The 18,740-nt window shown below is 40.2% G+C and overlaps 1 protein-coding gene across 1 annotated transcript; it reads left to right on the plus strand.

Annotated features, from left to right (window-relative positions):
• The first annotated feature begins 2,846 nt into the window (after positions 1-2,846).
• LOC130103825 (zona pellucida sperm-binding protein 3-like) lies at positions 2,847-5,382 on the plus strand. The gene is made up of 8 exons (XM_056270152.1): positions 2,847-3,560; positions 4,056-4,174; positions 4,253-4,356; positions 4,437-4,614; positions 4,757-4,874; positions 4,958-5,040; positions 5,126-5,217; positions 5,291-5,382. The coding sequence occupies exons 1-8, from the start codon at positions 3,015-3,017 to the stop codon at positions 5,359-5,361; spliced, it is 1,311 nt and encodes a 436-aa protein (XP_056126127.1). The 5' UTR covers positions 2,847-3,014; the 3' UTR covers positions 5,362-5,382.
• The last annotated feature ends 13,358 nt before the right edge of the window (positions 5,383-18,740 follow it).

Consider the following 18,740-nt stretch of genomic DNA (forward strand, 5'->3'; position numbering starts at 1 on the left):
GGAGCATACCAGTACATTAAATAAAATTAGGGGGAAAATGCCCTTTATAAAGGTACAAAAAATTATTCCGATAAGTGTGTTTTCAAAAATGAAACATTGACAATTTAAGTTTAAAGGGAGTAGGCTAAAGCCTCTGTTTAGGCTATAAAAGAAATGTAATTTTGCCAAAAGAAGAACTTTTAATTTAAATAAATGTTAATTTTAAATCAGCCTACTTCAGTGTGATATGTTACCATATTATCATGCTTAATTGAATAATTGTAATGTGATGATCAGATGCAGATATCTAAATCAAAGAATATGGGTGGTTGGCGGGTGGATTATTTTTTATTTTTAACAACAGATTCGAGTGACTCAAAGTGCACCAGATTAATGAATTTATCTTTAAAATGTACAAATTTTTCTCCCGGGGGGGCATGCCCCCGGACCCCCCTAGTGTTACGATTTTACCACCTCCGCCTCATTTTGAGCCAGGAAAAACCCTTTATTGGCTATTGTTAAAAGGAGATCTGTGTTTTATGTTCTTGGAAAAGGGAAAGAGAAGTGCTGTACATGACTGTTTTAGGCCTGTAATTGATTGATTATTGAGGTAATGAATAGTAGTAGGTCTGTAATTTGTGTGAAAATATTTTTGAAGAATTGAAGGATGACTGTTGTCATAATATTTTGTATGCTAGTTGGACTTACCATTTTGATTTGAAATAGCCTATGTTTTAAAAGGGAAAATGAAAAAGTACATTATTGGCTTAGGCCTGTAATTGACTGATTATTGTGTTTATATATGAGTAATAAGCCTGTGGATATATACTTAACAATGTTATATTACTGTTGAAAATGTTGAATTATAGTTGACAGTTTGTATAGTTATATACTATTTCTATAGTTAAATAAATATGTTGCTAGTGACTGACAGGCAACAAAGAATGTCAAAGTAGAACTACATAGTGGCCTTGTTTTTTCATAATTTTCTGCAAGTGGTAGATCTTGGTTTACATTTGGACTTGGGATGTGATCTTAGGCTTGAAAAGGTTGGTGACCACTGCTATAGTTTATCTTGATATCAAAATGTTCACAGTTTTTTTTTTTTTTTTTTTTTTTTTTTTTTTTTCACATGGACTATATGCCCCTGATTAGTCCTGCTGACTTAAAAGTTCATTTGAGTCTCTGTACATGATCATGGTAAAATGAAAATTCAAACACCTTGGAAATGACAGGTATGTACTATGTTTCAGGAATGGCACAAAGTTATGTGACTGTTCTCTCTTTAGATCAGAGTGTTCAATAATGAGCTTTTTTGTCCTTTGTTGTGTATCTTTGGATTATGTTGTGTTGTAAATAAATCCAAACAATCAAAAAGCCATTCTTTTTTAAATCTCTCCTCATTCTTTGTGCAAGGTTCCTCATAATAATAGGGCCTGATAGCACCTGATAGGGCCATTATGGGAGGGTCTTTGTCTTTCTCAGGTGTGAAACACATCAATATTCATGATGATTCACGCCCTACTTGCATAAAGCTTTCTTACACAAACCATGTTTTATAAATTTTAAATCAATATATTGTTTTATCTGAATGAGTACACAGGATGATTTTCACATAGTTTTAAAGCAAACATTCTTCGCTACGTGATACAATTTTCAAAAGTCTTGTGAAGAAATAATCAGTATGGGTTTCATGACCTTATTTCAGTGACAATTTTTTTTCTTTCACAAACCACGCATAAACGTCATTATCTCAAAACTACAAACTTTTACCTACATGCTGCTGACATATTATTGTAGCAGTTTGTGCTGAATACAGTGTAATCAGACTTTAGCCATGAAAATCTCACAAGTAACAGAAATAAGCACAAATGTCAGAGCATGTCAGAACACCTCCAGGGCCCAGAAAACACATCAGACCCCAGAGGGTTAAGGCATGAAGAATATTTTTTTTCAAGGAAAAAAACTTTTAAATATATAATTTTGATGATCAAAGATGAGTTTTAAGGGATAAAATGATTAACTACATGGGGACTTTAAATCATCCTGTTCCACTAGATACACAAGTATATCAGCAGGCATGTTCATCCCTGGGTCTCAATGTCCATACTATCCATCCTAAACAGTATGTGAGATAAAGAAAGTAGTGGAAAGTTCCACATTGCTTGGAGATGCTGGGAACTGAGCCCTGGACCTCATAATGCACACAATGTATAGGTGTATATGTGACTTATGCGTATATGTAAGATATATGCCTTTGACTCAAAAGACCAACATTGCTTGGAGATGCTGGGGATTGAACCCAGGACCTCATAAATGCATAGCATGCGCTCTACCACTGAGCTACATCCCCTCATGATGCTAAGTGTGTTCTGTTATTTACGTACATGTGCCTTTAAATCAAAATTTACAGGTGATAAAGGTCAACACTGGAGTGCTTACATATCCGGTTCCGAGGTTCAAGAAACAAGCAAAGAAAGTTCAACATTACTTGGAAATGCTGGGGATTGAACCCAGGACCTCATGATGCACACAATGTATAGGTGTATATGTGACTTATGCGTATATGTGATATATGCCTTTGACTCAAAAGACCAACATTGCTTGGAGATGCTGGGATTGAACCCAGGACCTCATACATGCAAAGCATGCGCTCTACCACTGAGCTACATCTTTCTTTTTTTCATCTTTAAATATTATTTTCTTTATGGAAGATATATATGTGAGATATGCCTTTGACTTAAAAGTCCAACATTGCTTGGAGAAGCTGGGGATCAAAGACCGTAAATACTGTAGGTCATGTAAGTGGACAAGTGGTCAAGTACAAAGACGGCAAGTGTGGCTATTTGGACAGGCGCATAAAAAAATGTGCAGAGTGGTGCTTCCCCAAGATGCATACACTCTACAGGTCCAGAGGAGAATCAAGAATGATCAATTAAGGTAAAAGGGGTGGGGCCACCTTAACTCAAAGCTGTACAAAATGGCAAAGCCAAGTGCTGGTGTGTGTTGTGGTGTTTGTGTTAAAGTTTGTTAGGATGGGGTTCCTGAAAGTTGTCTTAGTGGTGGTTGTGATTGTTGCATTTGATCTGCCTGATGTCTTGGGAAGTTTGAGGTACAGTCATAGTCCAAGAAGTATGGGGCCAAAATCAGATCCAGCTTCCAGAAGTCCTGCCCTTTTTCCTCCAGGGCTCTGGAACCCTTTGCAAGTGGATTCTCAGTTTCAGAGTCCTTTGGGTTCCGACTCCAAAAGCCTTGCACAGGAGCCTTTTGGCCTTCAGGAGAAGCAGCTGTTGCAGGGTCCAGTGAAGCCTTTGGATTGGAGGTATCCCATCGTTCCTGAGGTGCAGAGCGAGTTGGCGGTGGACTTTCAGTTGAGGCAACCCGTGACTCCCAGCAGCGTAGCGGTTCAATGTGGCGAGAACCGGGTTCTCGTAGAAGTCCAGCAGGACTTTTTCAGCAATGGTCAGTTGATCCAGCCAACTGGTCTGTCTTTAGGTGGATGTCCTGTTGTTGGTCAGGATCCTGGGTCAAGAGTGCTCATCTTTGAGTATGAATTACAGGACTGCAACAGTGTGCTGATGGTAAGAATTAATAAATCTTAACTGGTTATTTGTTGTGGCAGAGGACATTTCAAGGAATGTCAGTTCACTTGGTTCTACAATGCCAGCTAAGACCAAGTTCTATGTCTTTGAATGGGTAAATCCTGAATTTTCAAGCTACTTACCTTTAAATAACCCTTCAAACCAACATCTGATGTAAACTATCCCATAAATGGTATGAAAGGAGCTTAAGAAACAATAACAATAAATCTTGTACACTTAATTGTTTACCCTGTATCAGCAAAATGTGCATGTTCAATCCTAAGTACATGCTTCCAAAACATTGACTGTCTCTGGCAACACCGGAGCTTCTGAGGGCAGCTGTGGTGACGTGAATAATTGACTAATTTGTGATTTTTCTCTATAGGAATTCCACCATATTGCACAGTGCACCTTCTCTTAGAAATATGAGTGCATGGTCTTGGTGTATGTAAAGTCTTTAGGATGACCCTCTTGGTAACCATAATCTTTTTACAGATGAATGAGGATGAGCTTGTCTACACCTTCTCTCTTACCTATACCCCTGAGGCGCTTGCAGGTACTCCGATTACCCGGGCCGATGGTGCAATTGTTGGTGTTCAATGCCATTATCAAAGGTACGGTATCTCTGTGACTTTCTGCACTTTCTCGTGCAACTGGGAGACCATTTTAATGGGTACTTTCATGAACCGCAGGCTCCAAAATGTAAGCAGTGATGCCTTGAGGCCAACATGGGTCCCTTATGCCTCAACAGAGGCTGGTGGAGAAGTCTTGCTGTTCTCCCTGAAGATCATGATGGGTTGGTACAGGTTTTCTTTCAATAAAATGTAACTATTGCTACTGCTATTGTGGCTGTGCCTAAAATGTTTTTTTGTGTAGATGATTGGTCCTATCAGAGGCCTTCATACTCCTATTTCCTGGGTGGTGTTATTAACATCGAGGCATCTGTGAAGCAGTACAATCATGTGCCTCTGCGTGTGTTTGTGGACCGTTGTGTGGCCACTCAAGCACCTGATGTGAACTCTCTTCCGAGATATTCCTTCATTGAGAATCATGGGTAAGGTCGTGGATCTTGATGTGGTAGGACTGTTTAAGTTGCTTTTTGTAACCACTTTGTCACAGTCATGGGTAAGGTGTAGTTGCTTGACGCTCAACAGTTGACATTCATGAGTTGCTCTTTGTGATGGTTTTGTCATCAGGTGCTTTGTGGATGCCAAAACTACAGCTTCCAGCTCCCGCTTCATGCCTCGGTCCCAGGTTGACAAGATCCAGTTCCAGCTGGAGGCGTTTATGTTCCAGGAGGGCAACAGTCCTTCTGTATGTACTATGAATATCATGAGTTCATTTGACTTCTCCTCCCATCTGCTTTGGTTTTGTGACTTGTCTGTCATCCCTTGCAGATCTACATAACATGTATTCTGAAGGCAACTATTGCTTCTGCACCCAGTGACGCCCAGCGCAAATCCTGTTCCTTTGCCAATGGGTATGTGTTTTAAAAAAAAAAAAAATTGTATGTGGTAAGATGACTTTTCTCATGTTGAAGGCTCCATGTCTTTGTTTTGTTGCAGGTGGTTTGCTGCTGATGGAAACGACCAAGTTTGTGGTTGCTGTGACTCAACATGTGGTCCTGATGGTGAATTTGCTGCTTCTCCCTATGGAGGTCGGTAGCTTTAGCTCTTTCTTAGGTTTCTTTTGATTTAAGTGCTCTAACTTTGCTTTTTTCTTCTCTCTAGGCATTCAGTGGGAAGGCAAGGCCTCACTTGGTCCTGTAATGGTTCAAGGGCAAAAGAGAGGTTCTCAATAAAACTGACAAATCAATCCTTGATTGTATCTGACTTGTCATTTACCTGCATGTCTGATTTAACTGCTTTTGACTCTGAAAAAGTGCCTCATTCTGCCAATGTGGTGAAACGGTCGTCCTGTCCTTATCAAGTCCCATATAGAATGCAACTAGTCTTCCTGAAGTTAATAACTCCCTGTGGAGAGTGATATTTTAAATGATGAACCTTTTAAAGACCTCCAGTGAAAGCTCAAGGTTATGCTTTGGTAGCCATTAGTTCGTTACAATTTGTGGTTGCACTTTATTTCGATAGTCCACTTTACTCATTTTATTATGAGTTTTAGTTGACATGTAGTTAAAAAGTTACTTGGAGTGTTAGTAGACCGTTATGGTTCGGATTAGGAGAATGAGTTGATTTGTAGTTGCAAGTTACTTTTAGTCAGTAGAATTGTTGGTCCCCCAAAAGACAGTGTTAGCAGATATTACTTAGACAGTCTACTAAGTTAATGACAGTTAGTTGACACTTAGCTGCAAAGTTACTTAGTAGAATGTCTAAAGTGGACTATCAAAACAGTGTAACCCAATTTAACAGAAATTCCTGGTGAAAATCATTACCACTGAGGCATTTAAATAACACTTTCATTTGTACTGCTGTACACCAAAAGCGCTTCATAATCATATCAGGGGATATCTCCTTAACCACCACCAGTGTCCAGCATCCACTTGGATGATGCGACAGCAGCCACAGTACCACACACGCTCACCAAACACCAGCTATAGGTGGAGAGGAGAGTTATGGAGCCAATTCAGGGATGCGGATTATTAGGAGGCCATGATTGGCTAGGGCCAAAGGAGGGAATTTGTCCAGGACACCAGGGTTACACACCTACTCTTTACGTGAAGTACCATGGGATTTTTAATGACCACAGGTTCAGGACTTTGGTTTAATGTCTCATCTGATGGACGGTACTCTTAATTGTGCAAACCAATCTTTCCAAAAGAGCTCTGCAGGGAACACCTTGGTTGCTTAATTCTTATTACATCCTCATTTCCCTTCCTCGTGTCTCAGCTCCACCTCCTGTAGGATGCGAGGTAAGGCTGCAAGGAAAGAAAAGGAGGACCGAGAAATCGAATTAAAGCTTATTTATACATTGGATTTGATTACTCGAGCATTACTGCACAGCATCATCAGCAGCGCTCAAATGATCTCCCCTTATGTTGAAGTTTGGTTATTTAAAAAAATCATTAATAATAATAAAGCAAGATACCCTGTTGAAATATGTGAGATGTGTGGTTTATTTAAACTGGAAAGGTAAAGTATAAATTAAAATGATTGTGACTGATATGAAGGGGTGGAGAATTTATACGTGTGTCAAGTTTAGTCAATAAAACACATCCGCAAAGGATACACCCATGTATCCTCGCTTTTGAATCCTCAGGAAGCCTCCTCACTTCTCGATCCTCGCCTCCTTGTGGTGCAATTAGAGAATTGAGATGACCTTCAAGATGGCTGAACTCAATCGGTTTCCGGGTCATAGGATGGAGGAGCGAGGTGAAACACCCCATGTTCCATGAAGCACTGTGGGTGATGTAATTGAGTCTGTCTTTTAATATTTCTGTTCTCTTGTCTCTGCATATTTTGATACTTATTCAACTTCCACTGAAGTTTGATCACGTCTACTTGTACAAGACTAATTTGCTGATGGTTCATTTGAAATTTTACACACCTATAGCGCAAATTGATGCAGCATGTTCATTTTAGAAAATATATGTTTTTAATAACAAGACTAAACTGTTTGGGGTGTGTGCAGTGTTCGTTGTAGAACAGAATGTAAAAGTATCCTAGGAAAATCCTGAAGGAACCAGCAGCGACTTGGTTTTCTGGGTTCTGGTGTCATACCTGCAACACTCTATAGACTGAACATGTAATTGCATGCCTATAACGTAATTTTTCACAAATTAACATTTTTGTTGTGTACACGGAGACAATGATGGTATACTTTTCAAAAACTTGCACTTTGAAAATCATTTTTCAAAAGTTTGCTTTTTAGGCCCCCAAAACGCTTTTATGTAAATGAACAATGCATTAGTTTTTATTTGAAAATTGTGTAATGTAAATACCCCCTCAATGTGTCAGATAAGAGACAAAGTGCCTGTGCACAAATCCACACTTGATGTCTTGGCCACTTGACCACACGTCTGTTTGACAGGAAGTGCGTGCGGAAGACAGCCCCATGTCTTAAAAATACCAAAGCTCAGTGCCCTTAATGTCCACTAAACCCACACCATCTCGAAAACCGCTTCAGAGTGGTATTCAAGGCTAAGAAAAACATGGTAACATTTTATTTTGATGGTCCCTTTTGAACATTCTGTTGGGGACCATCACAATAAAGAGTTTGTCTGCTTATTATCTGCTAGCTCTTTATTGTTATAGTCCACAACCTGTTGACTATAATAGACTTTGCAAGTACATGTCAATTTATTCTATCCCTAACCCTACCAGTCTACTAATACTCTATTAATACTCTAATGAGAGTTAGTAGACATGTATGTGCAATGTTACATATAGTCAACAGAATGTGTTAAAGCGAGATCATCAAAAAAAAAAGTGAAACTGAAAAAAATCCACTAAGTTAATGAGATATGACATGAGATATTACACATCATTTGGTAGTAAAACAAAGTGTTGTTACATGTTGTACATGTTATTGGTGCAAAGATGTGAATGTATATTTTGTACAACATTTGCAACTGCATGTCATCACTTAAACTTGTTGCCTTGGCAATACGGCTAATTATGGGGGCACTCTGCACGATATTTTCGAAAATTTACATTTCATTTCAGATGAGATGTGTTCCTGAAAACTAGCGCACATGTTGCAGGTCCCGGCTCAGGAGACCCAGCTGACAGATTACTGTGATCTGTAAAACAGGATTCAATGTAAAGAACGAGAGAGTCGCGTCTGCTCTTTCACAGCTCCTCTGAAGATATCTTTATTTAATGCACAATAAATCAAGCACAACAGTTGCTTTTAAAGAATTAATCCACATTCTTCTGTCTGTCTTATTACATCACTTTTGTCACCAACACCAAAATAAATCACCTTTTGTCTTATTTCTTCACTTTACCATCTTTAGTTAACATTCATATATATATAATATTTTATAATTAGTCATACCAATATTCTTTAGCACAATGAGATTAAGTATGAACTTAATGCATATGAACTCTGAAAATGTGTATTCAAAAAGGCACTTGCTCCTTAAAACCATTGTAAAACAAACAATTCACTTTTTTTCCTACGTTTCTATCAGTGCCCGATCACGTGACCGGCAAGCGCGCCAAACGCGATCACAGAGAGAGCTTCAAAGATACACTAAACTCGACATATTAACTAATTAACACGAGCAAACAAAGTTTTCATGACACACAAACTATTAATACAACAGTATAGCTACATATAATGACCACTGGAGCAAACTTATCTCATTTTCGTTATGTTATAGTGAGCATACATCAAGACAAACAAAACGTCATCAACTAAAACACATTTAACACTTTACATTCACTAAACAGTAATAATAGTGCAATCGCTGAGGTATAGCTACATAATACTCTTTTGAATGTTCATGTTTTTACCTGTAAAACAGGATTCAATGTAAAGAACGAGAGAGTCGCGTCTGCTCTTTCACAGCTCCTCTGAAGATATGAGGGAGCATGCGCAGTTCACGGTTTCGTCCGCGACTCTCCAGCCAGCATGTCAAAATAAGAGTCCTTTTTTTTTGTTTGTCCATACAAATTTAAATATAAGTATGTTAATTTGCATACAACATAAGCCAATAATGCAATCATTTTACTCTTAACCATATTCAAAAGAAGGGGGAAAAAACACAATTGTGTACATACTTTGTGTGTATCACACACACTACATTAAAATGTAAGATACGTCCCATATTGATGCCATTTAACTCTTGGCAATCTATTTCGTGCTCAAATCCATGGGCATGTCTTTTGCGTTTTGCCTCTTTGTAAGCTGTTCTTAATACTCTAGCAATAGTTTAAATCTGATCAGCCTGTGCATTAACAACACTCTGTATGAATGTTTTCTGACTGGCTTTCTGCTGCCATATGTGATTTAGTATGACTGTTGCTATTTTGTTTAACTGGAGTGTCACCGGGTGAGACAAATAGAACCTTAAAACCGGGATTTGTTGCATGGGAGAGCGACTTCCGGTGTAATACCGGGTCCGGTTCCAGTGACATGTCATGGCCGCCGGCGTTGACATGTCTCCAGTGTAACACCGGGCCGGTTCCGGTGACATGTCATGGCCGCCGGCGTTGACGAGCGCCAGCTGTGGACACCAATCAGGCCGTTGAGCACATGCGGGAAGAGGCATACAAGGAGAAGTTTGAAGACATAGTTTGTGGGTTCTTGGTGCTTGTGTTTTCACGTTGGGTTCCCCTTGGTGTTCTTGTCAGTGGACAGCGGGAAGCAGCAACCGCAGCGAATACAAGTGTGGGGATGTTTACACATTGAAGACGGGTGAGTGACTGGCACATGGAACTGAGAGAACAGAGTGATTAAGTGCAGCGCTGAAGATCCATGCTGTTATCAAGGAGAGAAGTTAAGTACACTTTTCATCAACATACAAAAGGGTGATGTTGTGAAGATTTACCAAGAACATTCTGAGTACTGACTTGCGCTGGCTGGCAGTGTGTGTTGTTTCTCTCGTTGTGAGCCTCAGTAGACCAAGGAAGGAACTGGGCTTTATAGGATCGCTCTTGAAACCTGATACCCCGTGTGAAAAGCCATCTGTGGATTGTCTGACCTTGCAAAGATGGAGAGAAGGCCTGTTGTTCACGGGAAGTGATGTGGCATTGCAGTGTCTGAAAGTGTGAAGTGAGCACGTGTAAAGAGTTATAGTATTGATGCATGCATGAGTGTGGGAGACCAAATTATTACCATCACTCTATAATCTTTGTTCGGGGAAGCCTAACCAGTGCGACATCAAGAAATGAATCTGATCTGTCGATTGTAAAGTTGTGTCCAGGTTCCCAACCACCTGATGCTACATTGGAGAAAGGAGAAGCTCGGCCTTGTGTGCTGGTGAGAAGAGCCGTAATTGAGTTCATGGGATATTACTTTGTGATCATTCATTCTAAAAGAACGGAAAAAGCCCAGCCACTTCACCTGGTCTGATGATTCTTTTCCTGGAGACTGCCGCGCCCTCACCATCTGCCCTGAGAAGAGAAAGAGTCGGTTAGTAGCGGTTGGATTTCATACTCACGATTGTGTTCTGTGTGCATAGACAGTCTGGTGACTGCTGTGTCCGATCTGCTGCCGTTCTACGAGCTGAGACCCTGTGAACCATTATTCTGAAGGAGAGTCTGCTGACTGCTGCATCCGATCTGCTGCCGTTCTATGAACTGAAACCCTGCGAACCATTATTCTGAAGGAGAGTCTGCTGACTGCTGCATCCGATCTCCTGCCGTTCTATGAACTGAGACCCTGTGAACCATTATTCTGAAGGAGAGTCTGCTGATTGCTGCATCCGATCTCCTGCCGTTCTATGAACTGAGACCCTGTGAACCATTATTCTGAAGGAGAGTCTGCTGATTGCTGCATCCGATCTCCTGCCGTTCTATGAACTGAGACCCTGTGAACCATTATTCTGAAGGAGAGTCTGTTGACGGCTGTGTCCGATCTGCCGCCGTTCTACGAGCCGAGAGATCCTGTGAACCATTGCTTGCTAACCGCTGCCCCGTAATCGGGAGGAGGATTTGCTTGCTACTGTCACCCACCTGTTGTCCTCCGGCGGACGGGAGAGATCTGGTCCTCTGAGGCGGCGTTCCGCCGGCCTGTAAGGAAAGAGTGCACGGCTGTGCCAACGTTACGAGCCAAAAAACCCATTCTCTGCTGCTTACCTTCCGCTGTCATCCGTCACAGACCCTCTTGACCTCCCTCTGGCCAGAGTTGCCCTTGTCGGAGGCCCATGTGGGACACCCTGGAGTGAAGTAATGGAACCCGGAGTCATTCCGATGCTGTTTTAAGTGCTATTAATTAATAAATAAAAAGAAGAGATTTTATATTACCTGTTGTCTTGCCTGATTGGTGTCTTTGGTGTCGGCTCCTCCGGAGTGTGGTTATTGACCCTCGGCCTTGGGAAACGGTTACAGGAGCCATGGATGTCACCGCACAACTCACCCACTCAGATGCTAATTTAATCCAAATTAACCGTTTGGTGAGGTCCAAGTGATCCCACTCTTGGACTTGTGCGGCAGCCCAGTTTTTGATTTAGCATAATCAACCACAGATATACAGCTTCTTCAACTGTTCTTGAGACCAAATATCATTCATCTGATCCGTGGAAGTTTCTCTCGCCGCCGATGTTCCTCTTCCATTATTTCTGACTGATGTAACTTGCTTTGCTTGTGTCTCCCGCTATCCTGCAGTTCCATCTTCTCGGGATCTCATTTGATCAGTCACTCTGTCAGCTTTACTCGTGTATTAAAAAAATTAAAATATGGTTGACTGTCTTTTTGACATTTTGACAATATAATAATTATGTTGGCCAATATCACCAAAAATCACCAACAAATGAGAATATCTTAAACTTAAGAAACATGATTGGTCAAACTTAGATGTTGATAGCCAATAGCTAAACATAACCTCCAAATATATCTGCATAAACCCACCCTCGCTCTGTCTCACTCATTCACACATGCACACACATATCCTGTCACGTCACCATGCACTTATTAATGCTGGATCCGGCTCAAATTAAGCACAGCATGTAAGCCATTCGAAGCCATGCAATACTGTGATTTTGCCACAGTTTTTAGGCACTCCTCTTCTCATTGTGCATAACTATAACCCCACAGTCAAATCATTGCCTTATCATAGCTTATTGCTTTAGTGAATCACTTCGGCTGTAGACAAATGTATGAATACTAAACGGACATTACTGTTTTTTTTTACCTTCTCATTTCAAGCTAACAAGGATTGACCTTTTAAAAAAAAAAAAATCTAGAAGTGAGTGTGCCAACATCCCTTATTCATTTAGAGATGCTCATTTACAACTTTTATTCCAATGAGATGCGCAGTTCGTTATGCTAGTCTTGTCTGAGGTAATTGTGTAAATCTCAGAGCTGAGAATTTGCTATTGTCATAGGCAACTCGTATTATTCCTAATAGTCTTTCGTGCTCTTAGTCAAAATGCTAATTGGCATTTATTTTTGAGGGGGTGATTGAAAGCAGCTCTAAACCGTAGTGATCCAGTCATACACTGACTCACATAGCAACAGAATGATGTGAGATTTCAAAACTGGTTATGCTAGGGTGGGGGTCACAGAAAGCTGCAAAACCCTGAAATATGAATGAGTCCGGTCTTAATTACAGTATCTTGCCTGCTCTCTCTAGATCCACAGCCTGAGTAAGTTCCCATTGAGAAACCCCACATGGGGCTGTCAGGGGGAGATCAGAAGGATGGGTGAATGTTATGTGGAGCATGACAGTTTGGGTTTGGAACTGTTTTGATTTTCTCTAAAGAAAAACTTAGGCAAAATGTATAAATCTCGACAGAACTATAATGCTCTGGGATTGCTAGGAAACTCTTAACTCTTTCGCCACCATTGACTAGATTTTCTGTCATTTAAGACAAAACTTTTCATAAATTTTTCATTCAAAACAAAGTTTTTCCGGCAATCAATGTTTTCACGGTTATAAGGGTAGGGGTGCTGTTATGGATCTTCTAAAATATTACAGCATCTCCTGATCCCAAAACAAGCGAAGATGATCTGCATTAACCAGAAGGAGTGGATAGAAGTTGTTTACGCACATTTTACTGACAAAAAATGTCAAACGTCTTTTGTCAAAAATGATTTACTCAGCGATGAAACTTACCCACAATTAAGTGTTGATAAAAAAGAGTGAATTATAAAAAAATTTGTTGATTTTGATGTTTGTTTTGGATTGCTGTCCTGATGGAAGATCCAACCACGGCCCGTTATAAGATTTCTAGCAGAAGGCGTCAGGTTTAGATTTTTTATTTGTTGATATTTGATAGAATCCACGATGCCATGTATCTGAACAAGAAGTCCAGGACGTCCAGCAGAAAAAATATGGCCACAACATTAAAGATCCAACAATATATTCAATTGTACACATGGGGTACTTTTTATCCTTGTGTGCACCAAACCTATCTAGCGTGTTTGCTGGCAAAAAGCTCTTTTTTTAGTTTCATCTGACCACAGAACCCTGTGCCGTTTGAAGTTCCAGTCGTGTCTGACAACTGAATTGCTGGAGTTTGTTTCTGGATGAGCGAGGGAGATTTTTCTTGAAACCCTCCCAAACAACATGTGGCTTTCTGACCCCCAAGACTCAACTAATCTCTGCAGTTCTCCATCTGTGATCCTTGAAGAGTCTTTGGCCACTCAAACCATCCTCCTCACCGTCCATTAAGGCAATATAGACACACTTCCTCTTCCTGGCAGAATCGTAACATCTTTAGTTGATTGGAACTTCTTAATTATTGCCCTGATGGTCAAAATGGGGATTTTCAATTCTTTAGCTATTTTCTTACAGCCACTTTCTATTTTGTGATGGTCAACAATCTTTTGATGCACATCAGAACTATATTCTTTGGTTTTACTCATTGTTATGAATGATTAAGGGAATTTGGCCTTTGTGTTTCCTCATATTTAAACTCCTGTGAAACAAGAAGTCATGGCTAGACAATTTCATGTTCCTAGTCACCCTGGTGTGCTAAAAAAAAAGGTCAATTTTAATGGGAATATCCTTCAGAGATATTTTACTCGTAAAATATTCTAGGGGTGCCTATAATTGTGGCCAACGTGTTTTGGAGGGAAAAAAAAACACACACACCCCCCCCCCCCCCCCCCCCCCCCCCACTCCCCCCCCCCCCCCCACTTTCAATTCTTTTACTTCAATGAAAGGTTAGAATTTTGCAAAGAAAAATAATGAAAGATTAAAAGGATAAACAATGCAGATTTATTTTTTACAGCCAGTTTTGATCATATTTACCAGGGGTGCCAACAATTTTGGCCATGACTGTAGTTGAATTTCAGGTGAAGACCTGCACCAGAAATCCTTAAGAGTGGCGAAAGGAGTTTAGCAGCGACCTGGTCCCTTCTATAAAACATTGCAAATGAGGTAATTGCTCCTGTTCACAGTCTCTGACATGGGCATCACATGTACCATACTTTGGTAGCTTTATTCTTACCCCACAGGCAGATCATTTATTAATAATCTCTGTCCGCCAGCCACAATATGATTGTTCTACTGGGCTGTATGACACTACACCAGTGGTCGGCTTGTGGTTGCGAGCCACACGTGGTTCTTTGACAAAAATAATGTGGTTTGCCAGGTGTCTCCCTTCAACATACTACACTTAAAGATTCCAGTAACACTTTACAATAAGGTTCATTAGTCAACATTAGTTAATGTATTAACTAACATGAACTAACCAGAAAAAACTTTTTTTTTACTGTTTTTGTAAATCTTTGTTAACATTAGTTAATAAAAATACAGCTGTTCATTGTTTCTTCGCGTTAGTTCACAGTGCAATAACTAATTTTAACAAGATTTTAATAAAGTACTAGTAAATGTTGAAATCAACATTAAAGGAGCTGTATGTAAGATTGTGGCCAAACCTGGTACTGCAATCACTTTCAAATTACTGTAGAGCGGTGTATCCCCTCCCTAATGTAGTTAACTAATGTTAACTAACGAACCTTATTGTAAAGTGTTGCCAAAATTCCTTTGTTGTACAGCCTATCGAAATAAATGAAAAGTCAGTTTACAATAATATGAGTAAGTTGTTCCGACCAATGCGCGTATGCAGTGTCTTGTTTCAGTGTAACGAAACCCTTGTGTTTCTGTGGTAAACTAGATTCAAGCAGGTTAACTGGTGATGACAACAACAAAAAAAGCATTGAAAGTTTCAAAATTAGTGGACTTAAATATGCTTTAAGTCCACTAATTAAGTTGCTTGCTCGTTGAAGATTGCAAGAAAAGGAAAGCCTTTTACTGATGGAAGATAGGTAACGTCATGCATGCTGAGTATGGCAACTGTTTGAAAAAGACGTGCCCCTGTCAGCCGGAACAGTGCATGACCGTGCTCATGATGGCACACGAGATGGAGAGGGTACGGATCTTTGGCAGATGTCTTTTCTCTTGCACTGGATGAGTCTACAGATATTTGTAATAATGCACAGCTAAAGCCCTATTCGGACGGGACTAGTGTAACATGGAGAGGTGGGGTGAAGTCATTATTACCAGAGCTTCTCAGTGATTTTAGTAAATATGTACGTAAATAATCCGTCATTTCCTATTTAAAAGTAGGGTAATACTTTATTTTGATGGTCCCTTTTGAACGTGCTGTTGACTATAAGTAACTTTGCAACTATATGTCAACTAACTCTCGTTAGAGTATTAGTTAGATTGTTTGCTTAATATCTGCAAACACTTTATTATGATGGTCCTCCAACAGACACTTTACTGACTAGTAATTTTGCAACTACATGTTAACTTTATCTAACCCTAACCCTACCAGTCTATTAATACTCAACTAACACTCTAGTGAGAGTTAGTTGACATGTAGGTGCAACAGAATGTGTTAAAGGGACCATCATGGGACCAATAATGTGAAAGGGACCATCAAAATGAAGTGAAACCAAAAGTAGTTTTCCGTGGTTTCGCATTTTTTCAAGTATGGAGGTGCTTGATGAAGGTGCTTGTAATACCACTTCTGCTAGTTTTACTGAGATTTCTTACCCCGTGCTAACTGGCCATTATTGTACAGAGCCCTAAAAGGGACCTTGGCAAAAAAAATATATATACATACTTTCGCGTGCTCATGAAAACTAATTTGTGCGCACAAGATGCGTTTCTCGTGAGCACGTGAAAGTGTATATTTTTATTTTTGCAACGGTCCCTTTAGGGCAGGGATAGGCAACTTCAGTCCTGGAGGGCCACTGTCCTGCAGAGTTTAGCTTCAGCGCTGATAAAAACTCACCTGTCTGTATCTATCTAGTCATCCTGAAAACCTTGATTGCCTTGTTCAGGTGTGTTTAATTAGGGTTGGAGCTAAACTCTGCAGGAAAGTGGCCCTCCAGGACTGAAGTTGCCTATCCCTGCTTTAGGGGCTCCATATTATTAGTACAGACGTCCTGTGGTAAAATGTGTTCATTACTCCATCTACCCTTGTAAAACGAATCCTGTCCGAGTAGGGCTTAAGCATTTTTGGGCGCCATGTGACATAATATGTTCTGCCTATGAAGCTTACAACAGAATGGGAAGACATACTGAGAGTGAAAATGGATTTTGCTACTGAAAAAAACTGCCACTGGACAAACTTGTTTCTGTGTGCACTGATGGAAAGCAAGTGTGGGGAAACGCAAAGGTTTTTGTATCTCTTGAACACTCATTGCGCCTTACATCGGGAGACACAGTGTGCTCAGTCATGTGGGCCTGAACTGTGTGAGTCGTGTCATTAGTAATGCGCGTGGTGAATTTCTCCGTGGCCCGAGCACTGGATGAGCACCAATTCAAGGAGACGTTGGAGGAAACGGGAGCAACTATTCCAGCCTGTTGCACAGCTACTTCCACTTGTTATCAAAAGGAAAAGTTCTTGCTTGTTTTTCTGCATGCTTGATGAGCTGAAGGCCTTTTGGAAAAGAAAGGATTCTTGCATCATGAGATCACAGACCGGGATTGCCATTGCAAGTTCTGTTACCAGGTGGACATTACCGGGCATCTGAACCAGTTCAACATGAGGATGCAGGGACACGGGACAGTGTTTTATTCTCTTCAGGCTGTTTTGGTGTTTGAAACAAAATTGAAACTTTTCACCCATGACATTGAAAGTGAGCATCTCGTGCACTTTGAAACATCACGAGCATTCAGGGAAAACTGCCTCACAAATGAGCCTGTGATGATGCCCTCAGTCAGCAGGCTTCTTTCACATCTGACCTTTTGATGTCATTTCAAGCTCGTTTTGTTCAAATTCATCACTCATCCACAGGAGTCCACACTCCACTGCGAGATGTGAGTGAGAGACAGTTGAGCTCAAATCGGCAAAAATATGGTCGACCAAATTTGTCACTCTTGATACCAAGCATCATTTGTGAGTGCGAACTTTTGGCAAAGGAAGAGAAGTGGAAGGACATGGGGAACCTCGAACGTAAGGACAATCTGATATTGAAAACCTGGAATGAACTTCTCCTGAACTTTGCCACACTGCGACGCATCAGTACAGCCGTGCTGACTACAGTACTTTTGCGAGCATATGAACAATATCGAGTCCAACCAGCGCTCAAGTCAACGGAGGAGAGTTTGAACGCCTGCATGGAACTGAACTTTTCATATACCTTTTCAAGAGGCTGACCTAAAATCTTACTAATATTTGCAAATACAATTAAATAAGTATAAGTCATTTTTTCTTTACCTCAAATCATTTTACGACTTTCACTTCATTGCAGTGGTTAACATTTTATCTATTTTTGAGTGTGTTTTATGTAGGCTACTTAATATTGATCTGCTATGCTTTGTCAAGCATGTTTCACAATTTATGTGAAAGATGATCCTGCACATTATGACGTTATGATGTGATGTGGCCAAGTACATGAGTGAATGAGTTGATGTGTCCAGTCGAATGTGCATTCAATAATGGTGTCATTTCAGAGAGAGCCTTTTTTCATCAATGTACGTTGCAAATCAGTTCGCCTGCTGAGAGACGGAATACAATTATATGACAAGTACGTAGGGTTCAAATTGCACGTTGTAATTCAGACTTGGCCGGTGATTTGAGAGGGATCTGCTAATCTCCAGCGAGATGCTATTTCTCAGCTGATCCAGCACAGACGTCACACGTGACAGAGCTGGCGTTCTCTGACGTTTGTCTATTTTGATCATTGTTGGTTTTATTCTGAGGCCAGAGTCCGAGCTTTCTGTTGAACACAGCTGACACACACAGACTGGCAAATTATTTGCATATTCATAGAACCGGGAATACTAAATGAGGAAAGGGTGTAGAGTGACATTCAAGCTATTTTTTTTTTTTTCAAGGAAAAAACTTTTACATTTGTAATTTTAGTGATCAAAGATGAGTTTTAAGGGATAAAATGCTTGACTACAAGGGGACTTTAAAGGACCAGCGGCCTCATTTATGAACATTGCGTCGCACAAAAGTTGTGATTTAAAAAAACGAATTTGATGGGAAAATGATGGTGATCTGAGGGACTGACGGCAGATGAAGGAAAACCACTTTAAATCCTCGTTATGAGTCCTAATCATAAATACAGTGTATGGTCACAATAACAGTTTAAATACATAAAAGAATGATTTAAACTATGTTTTACATCTGATATACTCATTTCGATT

Source organism: Rhinichthys klamathensis, unplaced genomic scaffold (genome assembly GCF_029890125.1).
Source record: "Rhinichthys klamathensis goyatoka isolate OS25496 unplaced genomic scaffold, OSU_Roscu_1.1 h1tg000298l_1, whole genome shotgun sequence".
Taxonomy (NCBI): domain Eukaryota; kingdom Metazoa; phylum Chordata; class Actinopteri; order Cypriniformes; family Leuciscidae; genus Rhinichthys; species Rhinichthys klamathensis.